Raw genomic sequence first — 13,145 nt, forward strand, 5'->3', positions numbered from 1 at the left:
TAAGCAAAGAATCGGCCATGAGGGTAATTGTTGAACTAGATGAATAGGTGTGCTGAGGTTTATTCTCTCTACTTCTGTACATACCTAACAAGTTCCATAATGAAGTTTTAAAAAACTGAGTATAGTGCAAATAGAGGGATACACTGGTTGCTAGGAAATATGGTAGGGCTGCATATAAAACATGTTGTAAGCTGTTTTTACAACAATTAAATCTGCATACTGGGAGGTAGGGAAGGCTTGCTGTGACATTTGAGTAGTGTCATTAATGAAGAGTAGAGGTCCATCAGGTAGACAATAGGGTAGAAAGACATTCCAGAGGGAAGAAAAAGTATACAAAGATACAAAAGTAAGGAAATAAACAGAAACGTGAGGCACCACATTTCACAAGAACCACAAGCAGTTTGGTACAACTGCAATACAGGTATGTGTGGAGGAGAAACAGGAAATGGAACTTGGAAAGGCAGCAGGGCCACATTATAAAGGTCTCATAGGTGACAGAAAGCCACTAAGGATTTTATGCTGGAAAAATTTTTCAAATTTGTTTTGGAAAAAATTACCCTATCACACAGTGTGAAGAATTAAGGCAAGCAGCAAAGGGAAAGTTTGGAAGCTGTTGCAAGGGGTCCAACAAGAAAGGACAGGGCTTCAACTAAGAAAGCAGCAACAGAGACTGAAAGGAAGGAGATGTGTTCCAGCAAATTGTAGAGGTTACAATTTATGGGATTTAGTGATCTATGAATGTGGGGAAGAGAGGGTGGAACCAATGACAGCCATCATTTCCAGATGGTAATATCATCAGTCTAAATAAGGCAACCAGATAAAGAGTTGCCAGTAGGGCACTGAAAAATGGACATGTCTGGCAGGCAACCGGAAACACGAGTATGGAGTCCCGAAGAGAGGTAGGGGCTGGAGACAGTGATATCAGTGGATACATGGTAGCTGAAGTCATGAGAATGAAAAAGATAGGAAATCATTAGAGAAAGTACTCCTAGAAAAGAGAGAAGAGAGTATCGAGGAGCTACAAGTGGTCCATAGTGTCAAACACACTGGAGTTCAAGAGACTTCTAAGAACATGCAAAGATGTTCAACATCAAAGACAAAAACTGTATGATCTCACTTATGCGGAGAATCTTTAAAAACAAACAAACAAAACAAAACAAAACTCGTAGAAAAAAAAGATCAAACTTATGCTTACCAGAGGTAGGGGGAAATCAGAGGAAGGTGGTCACAAGGTAGAAACTTGAAATTATGAGAGAAGTGAGTACTTGTACAGCAGGAGGACTACAGTTAACACTGCTGGATGACAGACAGTAAAGCTACTGAGAGTTAATCCTAAGAGTTTTCATCACAAGGAAGAAATTTTTTTTCTTTTTCTTCTTATTGTGTCTATATGAGATGATAGATGCTTATTAAAATGACTGCGGTAATCATTTCACACCACAGTAAGCCAAACCCTTATGCTGTACCCCTTAAACTTCTACGGTGCTGTGTATCAATTCTATCTCAGTAAAACTGGGAAAAAAGATGCTCAACACCACTCCCTGGAACACCAGGGAAATGCAGATCAAAACCACAATACCACTTCACCTCCACCAAGATGGCTAGAATAAAAAAGATGGACAATAACACAAGTGTTGACAAGGATGTGGAGAAATTAGAACCCTTACACACTGCTGATGGGATTAAAAACGCTGCAGTTGCTCTGGAAAACAATTTGATAGTTTCTCAAAAAAGTTAAACGTATACCATGTGTTACCAGCAATTCCACCCCTAGGTATACATCCAAGAGAAATGAAAACAAATGTCCACACAAAAGCTTATCCACAATTCACAGCAGCATTATCTGTACTAACCAAAAAGTACAAATAACGCAGATGTCTACAAACCAATGAACACGTTTTAAAAATGCGGTGTATCTATACAGGGGAGTATTATGTGACGATAAAAAGGAAATGAAGTACCGATACATGCTCCCACATGGGTAATACACATTAAGGCTCACCACTTTAAATGTGTGCATTGTACAGTATGTGAATTAGATCTCGATGAAGTTGTTTAAATAAACAGGGATTTCTGGAATGTGGCCACTTGATCCATCAATTAGGAGGTTGCCAGCACTTCTGCAGAAGACCGCTTCAGGGTTGTGAGGTGAGAATGGATTCACACCTCTGCCGCTTTTTAGCAGTGTGACCACCTCAGTCAGGTTATTTGAACACTACAGGCTTATCTGTTCATTTGTAAAATGAGGATTACAGTAGTGCCCACTTCAGAGACCTCTTACGGTGAGATCAGAAAGACAGTGCAAGTTAAAACCCTTGCAGCCACCGGCAGTGCCGCTGCTACTGGTATCAGCCGGGGGTAGGAGGAAGGAGGAGGACTGAGCCGGGGGGCGCTTAAGGCTGGGACAAGGTCGTAACTCAGCTTTTCCATTTTGTTCTAACATCTCCACCTAAACGACCCACAGGTACCTCGGCTCTGTACTTTCAAAGTCGACTCTTAACACCTCATTCCTCTTCCAATCTGACTTTTAAGTATTTATCCTTGTAACTTGAATGACAGTTGGGCCTAACAAATGTGTTCTTCCCTTGTGTGTGTCTAGCACTCTGCTAGGCCCTGAAAATACAAAGAGGAGTAAGACAGTCTCTCCAGGAGGTCACAAAGTGATGCCAGATTCAGATACATAAGTCATTACATAGAACATAGTAAGACTCATAAAAATTGATTTAATTCTGCTAGGAAGAACAGAAAATTTAAAAAATGGGTCTTTTGGGCAGTGTGGATAAGTCTTCATGAAGAGATGATATGAGTTGGTCTGGAAATATGAAAGGAAATTCACAGGGCATGTTCCCACTGGAAGGGAGCAAAAGGCATTCCAGACAGGGCAGAGACTGCAAAGGGCATGAAGAAATGGCATAGGCTATTTTGCGAAATACAACGCTGAATCTGGCAGGAGGAGTCTCTAGTAGGTATGGGAGCCAGGTATCAGACAGGAGACTAGATAAGTGGGTCAGGCTTGCTATAAAAGGTCTCGGAATCTAGGTACTGCCACGTTTACAGATGACAAAACTGAGAAGGCTGTGAGAGGTTGTCTAAGATAAGTTGTCTAAGGTAACTTAATCAGTAAGTGGCAAGGCCGGGATTCATTCTCTCCCTGTACCCTTAATCCCCACACTTATACACGAATCTGCACTCAAGGATACAAGTGGAGATCAGAAACCTTGATCCCTGACATGCAGAAGCTGTACTGTGTCCCCCTACCCTTTTAAGACACAGAACGCAGATTTCTTTCTCCGTCCCCTGCCAGATGTGGAGCAAAGTGAACATGTAAGAGCCCCTATAACAAATCTGTAGATCACATCAAAGATTCACACACAGCAAATATGGTCACATGCACACACTCTGCATAGGTTCCATCCACACTGTCTCTCCCTTCTATTTAATCAGGCCCACTTCTTCCTCCCACTAACCTCCCTGCAACTGTTTCATTTCACCAGATAGACTCCAAATTCTCCAGAGGATACGTTAAAAAGTGGGACTAAAAAGAAGTAACATTAAATGACAAAAATGTGCACTATCTGATTTTCCTAAGCCCAAAATGCACTCATACACTGTAGATCCTTTCAGTCAGTCCAATCTCATCTGAATTTGGGACTAATAAGAGACCAATAAGGATCTGAAAGGTGACCTTTGCAGTCAAGGGACAGGTGATTCTTACCATTATAGGTTGCACTATTTTTCACGATTAGCTCCAAATGCTCTCTGAACTCTTCCCGAGATGGGTAGAGGCGTTTGCGCACATTTTCACGGAGTGTTTGTAAGTCCATTGGTCGAGTGATGATTTTGTAGTAGTCCTTTACAACCTTTGCATTGACTGGAGTATGGAAAGGGTAGGTCTGTGCAAACAAGAGACAGCACTATCCATGAGCAAAGAACACTTGTCAGAGCCAATTCCTGAAGACTCTCACATCTTACCTCTGTCTACCTGGCCATCAACTCTCAAAGGCATCTTTCTAGATGAAGCAGGTAGGTCTGGTTTTGTCTACTAAACTATTTAAAAAAAATAAAATAGGGACGCCTGGGTGGCTCAGATGGTTAAGCGTCTGCCTTCGGCTCAGGTCATGATCCCGGGGTCCTAGGATCGAGCCCCGCATCGGGCTCCCTGCTCAGTGGGAAGCCTGCTTCTCCCTCTCCCTCTGCCTGCCGCTCCCCCTGCTTGTGCTCTCTATCTGACAAATAAACAAAATCTTTTTTAAAAAATAAATAATAAATAAAACAAACCCAAAAAACTACATCCCAAAGAATCAGAGGAGTTCCACACACCTATAAGTATACTCTATTGCCCTCTACCTGAAATCACAGACAGAACAAAGGACTTTGCCATTGCTACTGTAGATATGAATGCGATGAACTCACATTTGGAAGATCTCTCATGTCATTGATGATAGACTCCAAAATGGAGGACAATGTCACCATTGGGTCTGTCCGGCGCCGGTGGATGGACTTATGAGGTCTCTAGGGAGAACCAAGAAATCAGAGTGCTTCTTTAGATAAGAAAAACAAACACACAATACTTTCTAGCTATAGCTTAGAAATCTTGTCATGAACAGTACACATAATTTTCAGGGCAAGGCCAAAGGGACAATCTAAGGCTGTGCCAGAGCCATGGGTTAGAGGGCTGGAGGAATCAATGAGAACCCCATCTGGTCAGAAAGAGGCAACGTAGATACTCACATTTAAGTAGTCACAGTGAACAGTGGTTCCAACTCGCCGTTTCTTCTTGGGAGGAAGCTGCTGTTTAGGGAACTTGAGAACCAGAGATTTTCTGCGAACCTCATCTGCACTGTAATCAATAACACTTTCATAGCATGCAGTCCCTATCTCTAGTCCCCAGAAAAAAAAGCAATTACAATGAAGAAGTCCAAAGTACCTGAGCATGAGCCTGGGGAGGAAAAAGCCAAACCAAAGGCCAGACATCCACATTCTAAGGCTCAGATCAGGCAAGGCCTCATAGGATCTCCAAATTAATAAAGAACTAGGCAAGCCACAACTTCACCTCAGTTTCCTATTTGGAAGATAAGGGAACTAGGCTAACGGAATTTCAAGAACCCTTCCAGCTCCAACATTCTACCTTAGGGTTCAAGGGCTACGAGGCTAAACTTACAATGGAAGAAACAAGGAAGAAATGAAAAACCGGTTTGAAAAAAAAAACTAGTTTGAGTTTCCCTCAATCATTAAAAGCCCATTCACCTTCTTCCTTTCCTTTGTATGGGATCAAGACACTAAATTTTCCTTTTCTAATGTGCCTCAAAACATAATGACTATTACGGATATTGATAAATTAAATCAAGAATGGAAAAAAGAGCCCCAAACCTAAGAGAAGCAAAAACAAACTGTATGGTGATGGGTGGTAACTAGACTTATGGTGGTGATCACTTTGTAATGTATATAAATACCGATCTATAATACTGTACCTCTGAAGCTTACATAATGGTATCTACGAATTTTACCTCAGTAAGAAACAAATCAAATTGATCAAAACAAATCAAATTGATTAAAAATTACAGACAAAAGAGAATTTAAATATATTTTGCATATAATACTCTGACTGTACAACTGTAGCGGCATATAGTCTAAGGACAGCAAACTATAGAAAACACCTCGAATCTACTTTATAGGTTTGTTGTTAGTGGTATTGGTATTATGATTCTCAAACCATTCTGTACATAGCAAATGTACAGACAGAGCAAATGAATAAACACATCAATGCGGGGAAACAGAGAAAGGATACAGATACGACTGGGGGAAGAGGAAGAAGAATCCATAGATATGATTTGAATGGAGGTTTCGATACGAAGGTTTTGATGTGTGGTTTACAATGTATACTTCCTAGTTCTGTCCAGTAAAAGCCTAGAAGCAATGACATCTCAGTGGCAATGAGCATACCTAACACCTAGATCTTGGTTCTAAATGCCATTCCCTGATAAAAGGAACCAGGGCTCCTTGAAGAAATGGCTGATTCTAGATCTCGGACAAGGAAATTTCAAAGACAGCCTAGAACATCTTGTGTCAGAAAGCAAAGATGTTCTCAAAGATTTACAGGATTGTTTCAAAAGGACATAGGATCTGGCTTTAAGAGGTCAAATGTAAGACAATATGGGCATCACAATTACAAATAGTGTTAATAAATTATATTACATTAAGTTTACAAAAGGAAGAATTTCAGAATCCATAGACATACTCAAACAGAAAGGAAAGGAAAGCTCTTCTTTACAGAATGCCAGTTAATGTAGAAAGAATGCTATTATTAGAAAAACCACTATTTTGCAACCCCCGATGTAACAACGGAGTTAGGCAATGATCATCAATGGATGCTACAACTACTGAGAGAAAGACTGTTAGGGAACAGCATATTCACCCACATGCTAATTACAAAGGGAAAAACATACCTTTATTATAAAGGGTTCTGGGGATCACCACTTAAACAAGATGATCAAAATAGTGAGAAAACCTGACATTATGTGCTTCTTGATGTGGTGTAGTAAGTACATAATATCACCTATGTAGTAATCTTGCCAAAGACATTTAATCTAAACATAATCAATGAGAAAACAATCAGACAAATCCAGAATATGGAGACAATTGGCCTGGACTCTTCAAATAAGTCAATGCCATGAAAACCAACATAGGAGAAGACAACAGTTCTAGAATAAGAGACACTCAAAATACTTAATGTCTGAATGGGGACTGGATCCTGAATTGGGGGTAGGGCAGGCCATAAAGGACATTGAGATAACCAGAGAAATTTACGTAGGAACCAAATATTAGATACTACTGAAATAATGCTAATTTTCTTAGGTGTAACGGTAGTATCATGTTGTTCTATCCTTATTCTTAGACGATGTGTGCTAAAGAACTTCTGAGTGAAACAAGATGCGTCCAACTTATTTCCAAAGAGTTCAGCAAAAAAAAAAGTTTTAGACATATAAAGATGAAACAAATGTGACGAATGTTAAGTTAGTGACTTTAGAGGAATGATATATTGTATTAACCTTTCAACTTTTCTGTAGGTTTGCAATTTTCAAACTCACAAGTTAGGGGGAAAATGTTTTTTTAATTTAAAAACTTCTCCACTTGATTATCTATTAAATTCCCTGAAAGCAAGAGACAGGGATAAGCATAGTTGACATCTCCTTGGTCTTTCTGGGATGGTCCGTTACCAGAACACTCTGAGATTAGGGACTCAACAAATGTGAGGAGTGCCCGGAAGTAGAACAGGAAGAGCACCTACCATATGCCAGGCACTGTACTACATGTTTATATAGTCTGTCATTTTATCTTCATAACCACCCTGGGAAGGGTGGTTTTATTTGGTTAAAAGTTAGGTCGCATGGCCCGAGGCAAGTGGGAGAGCCTGAGGAGTGCTTTATGACAAAAGACCGTAACTGTCCTTGCTGACAACAACTGAGGAAAAGCCGTCAACGTTCCTGAGCTCAGAGCTCCACTTCAGAGACCACATCACATCCACCTGTGCCACCCTTTGTATCATCGACCTCCAGCGGATCTCTCCACAGCACTTCCCGCCTGCTATCCCTTACCTCTCAATTAGCTGTTTCCCCAGGACAATCTTGGTCCCTTCGACCTTGATAAGTTCTTCATTATCATTATGAATGACCGTCTTTTCTAACTCCTCCTCCTGCTCCTCTGTCATGGCAACGGGGTTGGAAGGTGGAGCATTTGTTTGATAGTAGAGGGGACAGAATTTGTTTGTCCTCATGTGCCCAATGGCACCACAAGCCCCACATTTCAGCTGCAAAAGGAAAAGTAGCAACATGTCAGAGGTAAACAGGCGGCCTAATGTTCGCTTTACAAAACACATACAAGGCAGGTGCACAACTGCTATCGTAACAGAACTGTTCTACACCTGTCAACCTGAAGCCACTGGACAAAAGAGCCTGAATGGAAATGACACACCAAAAATAAAATGCAATCCAGAGACTGGACATTTTTAAAAAATCAAACGAGGAAGAAAAGGGAGAGGATTTCCACCCTCGGTAGAGTATGAAGATGTTAAATATGCAGGACAAAGTCTGTCAGAAGCCCAGGGCTCCGTTCAGCAGCACAGGCAGCCAGCAGGGGTATAAACTTCCAGTCCCAGGGAAAGGGCTCAGTAATACCGAGTCTCCGTCTCAGTTTTGCTACTGACCTCTGAAAGTGAGGTCAGTTATAAAATGGCCTCAACACCGTATCGTATTTATAGAATATCATATATAAAAAAGAACCTTGAAAATATTAATGATCTCATCGCTTCTCGGCCTTTTGGCTAAGATCAAGTGAAAATATTAATGATCTCAGTACATGTCACCAGCGGTTTACATTTGCTGAGAACTTTATACAGTTTATAAAGTGCTTCCCAGGCATTGTATCACTTACTGCAAAACCACTATGAGACAGCTATCGTTTTACACAGCAGTGGCCTCATTCTATGGTGTACATGATAGTTACAGAGTATAGTAATATCTAGAATCCTACCTAAGTCATGGAAAGCAACCTGTACTGGTAAGTTTCTTTCCTATTGCTTCTTTTAATGTGTACAATTTTTAAAGGATGTGTGTATGGGTACATGCAAACACACACACACACAAATGTACACATAAAAAACATCTCTCTCAACCAAGCCTATCTCAACCCCTAGGAAATATTTCCAACGGATGAAATATAAAATGACACCCGATGGCACCAGATTAGGTTGTCGCCACCAGTCACACTAGCAGTGGATAACACCTGAGCAGCCACACCCATTCAAACTAGCCTTCCACAATACTGCCCTCATTCCCAGTTAGGGAAGACGCCAAAAGCTAAGGGCGGAGGTATGCTTTCTTCCTTTGCCTTGTTAGCTATGATCACGCCACATTATATTTACTTTTAGGTCAGGACGCTCCTTCATTTTTTTGGGCTTCTTCTCAGGAGGACCCTTAAGCTTCTCCTTTTCCTGGTTCCGCTTAAGCCGCCTAAGTTGCTCTTGAATCCTCCGCCGTTCCTTCCGCATCTCTTCTCGATGCTGTTCATCAAAAAGGGCAAACTTCCGACTGAATAGCAAGGGGGAAAAATATCACAGGACCGTAAGCAAAGCTAAACCAAGACGACTGTCCTGATAGCTAAACACCTCAGAACTAAAGTAATGCATCCGGACAGAAATAAAAGGGGCTACCCGCATCCCCATCTCCCCCACTCATCAGCCTTCCATGTGCAGAGCGGCACCTCTCTCAGGATGAGACGTCCTGAGAGTCATCCCTAAGATTTTTGCCAACCAACCACAAGGCAAAGGACCCAGGTGGAACTGAAAACATGCCTTTATTTTGGAGCAAATTTGGAACTCGCCCTGTGATTTGACTCTGCCCAAACCCAAAGACCTAAAGGCACCCAACCAACAAAGACTTCCAACTTCCAACCGTACAGAATCCTGTCACTCAAACTCCAGCACCTACCTCATCCCCACCCCCCACCACTTTTATCATCCTCCTCATCGTACTGGAAAGCGGTGAGTCAAACTCACATGAATTCCTCATCTTTTGTGGTCCGTATGCGCACATAGGCATCAATGACAGCTGGCTTTCGGACGGTCTCACAGCGAACGTACTCTTTCCCCTCTTCATCTCGAAATGTGCGATAAATCTTGAGACAACGGCCAGTGGCAGAAGAGTTAAGGCTAGTCACAGAAGCTGTGTCATCATCTCTGTGATTGTTTCCTGATGCTGCTGAACCTGCTGCTGCAAGGCAGAAAAAGATTTCCACACATTCCCCCTACCACCCAAACGGTCGTTTTCCCGAGGTAGACTGGAGACCTCAAAGCTCAACGTGCCACAAAAGTACAGTTCTACTGAAGGCATCGTATGGTTCTATAGAAAGCATCAGCATCACCACCAGCCCGCAAATGCACTGATTTGTCCTTTCCTGACTTCCATTTTACCACTGCCACTGTTCCCATTTTTCTCAGTATGAGAAGTTCTGAAAGGAACTCAAAGAACTACATGTTTGTTAGAGGGGACAGAAAAATAGCAGATGTAACCTGATTCCTCTGAATAGCAGAAGAAGAAAGTCTAAGTAGCAAGTAGCTGATGATCACATTAAAGAAAAGCACCCAAGCACCAAAGGGGAAAAGGGCACCACAGAAACAAGCCCAGAGTCTTAGGGCCTAGAGTATGCATCCCAAACCTGAACATGAATGAAGAGGAATCACCTGACGCTAGATTCCAATTCAGTAGGGTTTGTGGTGAGGCCTGAGAATCTGCATTTCTAACAAGCTCCCGTGTGATGTGGCTACTGCTGGTCTAGGACCGCCCCAGCGGAAAGGCTTTATCACATCTTTACAAAGTAGTCAGAACACAAAATTATACAAGGCTTTTATAGAGAGGATGAAACAAAGGAAAAGACTACAAGGAGTGAGAACAGTCATTTAAATCTCCATCTTCGGCCTTTACCCTCCCTCTCATAGTATCTATATCCAAGTTTTCGTTTCCTGCTTGACGTCTATACCGGGAAGTGTCGTGGGGGACCTCAAACTCCACACACTACACCTTCCCTTCTCACACCTGCTTCTTTCTCTGGAGTTTACTACTTTAATCAATGGTACCACCATCTTTCTGGCAAGCCCGGAGTGAAATCTTAAGGTCACCTTGATTTTTCACCTCTTTTCATTCCCAATATCCATACCCCAAACCAGTTCAGGCCTTTATCATCCCCACTCTCAACTTTTGCAATTTTTGGTTGGTGATTTTTAACTCTATTTAGGGTCTAGGACTCCTTTGAGAATCTTCTGCAAGTCACGGATCTTCTCAGAAAAGGCACATTTGCACAGAACTTTACATATGATTTCAGAGGGTTCAAGAGCAACCCCTCAAATTTATCCACGAAATCGTTTTTAAAAACTCTTAGCCTCTAGGACAAATGCCCAGAAAGCTCACTTGATGTACAGCACTGCTAGCCCTGGCTTGGACAGGCCCAATACAGACAGAGGCAGCAGTGGGTTGGCGGCATCTCTTCAATCTGGGCCCCCCAGACAAACCTCCAGTCCAGTTTGTGGTCACCTCTCTACCTCATCTACAGGCTTTTCTATACTCATTCCCTACTTCTTCTGCCTCCAGCTTTGGCTCAGTTCTTAGTCTGCGGTTATTTACACTTTTCCGATCCTTCTCTTTCTTGTCTGTGAAGCCACTACCCTCACCCAGTAGCATCCGCTGTAGTTCCTTCCGCTCCTGCTCCTCCCGCTCGCGTGACAGCTGAGAGCTGGTTTTCTTATTCTGCAACATGTTCTCAATGTTCTTTCCCATTTCTTCAAAGTCACTGTCTTCAGCTGAGCTGCTGTCTGTGTCAGTTGATAATACTTCGGTTGATGACAAAACTCTGAACAGAGAAAAAAACGATGTTACAAATTAGGATGAGGGGAAACATGAAAGTGTATGAAGAGCTGAAGAAATGTGCTTTTAGGCAACAGTGGGAAGTTGGGAAATTAACCTTAAAAAGGAATACCCAAAATCCACTAAGACATGGGGGCCTTAACAGAAAAGCTTTACGAAGTTTTCCCTGACTTTTGTCAACAAGGCAAATCTAAAATACGAAATAGCACAGCAACTCTTTCAGAAATCCTAGAGAAAGCCTGAGAAATAAAACGGCACACTGGTAATTTTTAACAGAGCGTTACCATCCTCCCACAAGTAAGCCTTCTGGAAAAAACAAAAAACAAAAAACAAAAAAAAAACCACTTACTGTCCCCTATCACCACTGTAATAACTGCCAGGCCCAAGTAGGCCACAAAAGTTGCCATGGAACCTAGAGTACCTCTTGCCAATGCAAAACCTTTGCCAAGTTACTCTGAAAGGAGTAGGTGTTCTAGCAGTATTGTGAACAGATACCACCCTGAAATCTCAGATACCTGACCACCTAGTCACATTATCAGGTGACCTCCTCTTCATTATAATATAGTGTCTGGGACCCCTCCCCTTTACAGCTTGGATTTTCTGCAGCACTAAAGCAACACACTTGTTCTGTAGGTCAAAGATGCGCTGACATTCCTCTTTGTAACGCTCTTGATGCTCAGCCACAGAAAACCTTGACCCACGGGCAAATTTACTCATGGGCCCCTCTCCAGAGCGGGCCTGCTCTGTGGACATCGTGCGGACTACGTCGATCACCTCCCAGCGGGACAACTTTTTAATCTACAAGAGAGACAGACACAAACACATACAGATTTTCTGTATAGTTCTGTGTTAAATCATCAGAGATTTCAACCTAAAGCATCGGAGATTTCAAAGAATAAACCAAGGCACACAGAGAGCCAGACCAAAAAAAAACCAAAAAACAATCACCCAAAGCAGGTTAAACAGAAAGCTCGGGGAAAGCTAACTCCTGAAAAAGTGCCTAAGATCCAGTGTACTACAACCTACACCACAAAATTATCCAAATAGTTCTTTGCCTCTGCCTCCTAGCTTTTCCCTCTCTGTACGAAGCCCCCCTAGGAGACTCTGAAGTTTTCCTCTTCCATGCTCACCTCTTCTTCGGGCACGCCAAATTTACGTAGGAGCTGCTTGGCATTTTTCAGTGAAAGGCGACGGAGATCTGCATCTGTTCCTGTCACTGTCTTCTTCACTGGCTGAGGCTCCTTATCATCCTACCTCCAACATAAAACAGGCAAGAATTGTAATAAGCTGAACTCCTTATAGGAGGCACCTAAGCCATCCTGTCAACTTAAGTGCCAGATCCTCCAGCCCCTTCACTTTCACTCCTTAACCTCCATTTCTTCCTCCCTTGATTTTTAGTTTCTAGGATTTCAGACAGTCTCACCTTCTGCTGTGTTGGTTTGTTTGGAATCTTGACATAGGAGAATCCTTCACCACACCCTGTAGGATCTGCCACCCCAGTCACCTCCAGGAGACACTTGCCCTTCATGGCAGCAATGAAAGCCCTTGTGGTGTTCCAAGGAGCAGTGCGAACCTGAGGTATAGAAAAAGATTCTGAGGGCTATGGGAAACATTTGCTCTACATCTAGCCATACTTAGAAGGTTGGAATAATTACAATAATGGACAATTTGATGCTTTCTTCAATTATCCACAAAGATCAACAGTTGCATATAAAGCTGCCCAGTATTCAG

General features: G+C 42.3%; 1 protein-coding gene across 6 annotated transcripts in view; it reads right to left on the reverse strand.

Moving 5' to 3' along the window:
- TAF1 (TATA-box binding protein associated factor 1) overlaps positions 1 to 13,145 on the reverse strand; it is a 74,556-nt gene that overhangs the window by 40,244 nt on the left and 21,167 nt on the right. For 5 of the 6 annotated variants that reach the window (XM_078064230.1, XM_078064228.1, XM_078064229.1 and 2 more), the window contains 10 exons: positions 12,838 to 12,987; positions 12,545 to 12,664; positions 12,037 to 12,212; positions 11,222 to 11,400; positions 9,554 to 9,767; positions 8,921 to 9,086; positions 7,596 to 7,807; positions 4,732 to 4,840; positions 4,414 to 4,512; positions 3,716 to 3,893 (listed from right to left, as the gene is read on the reverse strand). In XM_078064230.1, coding sequence (XP_077920356.1) covers positions 3,716 to 3,893; positions 4,414 to 4,512; positions 4,732 to 4,840; positions 7,596 to 7,807; positions 8,921 to 9,086; positions 9,554 to 9,767; positions 11,222 to 11,400; positions 12,037 to 12,212; positions 12,545 to 12,664; positions 12,838 to 12,987 — 1,603 coding nt within the window. The remainder of the gene's footprint in view (positions 1 to 3,715; positions 3,894 to 4,413; positions 4,513 to 4,731; positions 4,841 to 7,595; positions 7,808 to 8,920; positions 9,087 to 9,553; positions 9,768 to 11,221; positions 11,401 to 12,036; positions 12,213 to 12,544; positions 12,665 to 12,837; positions 12,988 to 13,145) is intronic. The other variant, XM_078064227.1, reaches the window with a different exon arrangement.

This window comes from Halichoerus grypus, chromosome X, assembly GCF_964656455.1.
Source record: "Halichoerus grypus chromosome X, mHalGry1.hap1.1, whole genome shotgun sequence".
Lineage (NCBI taxonomy): Eukaryota > Metazoa > Chordata > Mammalia > Carnivora > Phocidae > Halichoerus > Halichoerus grypus.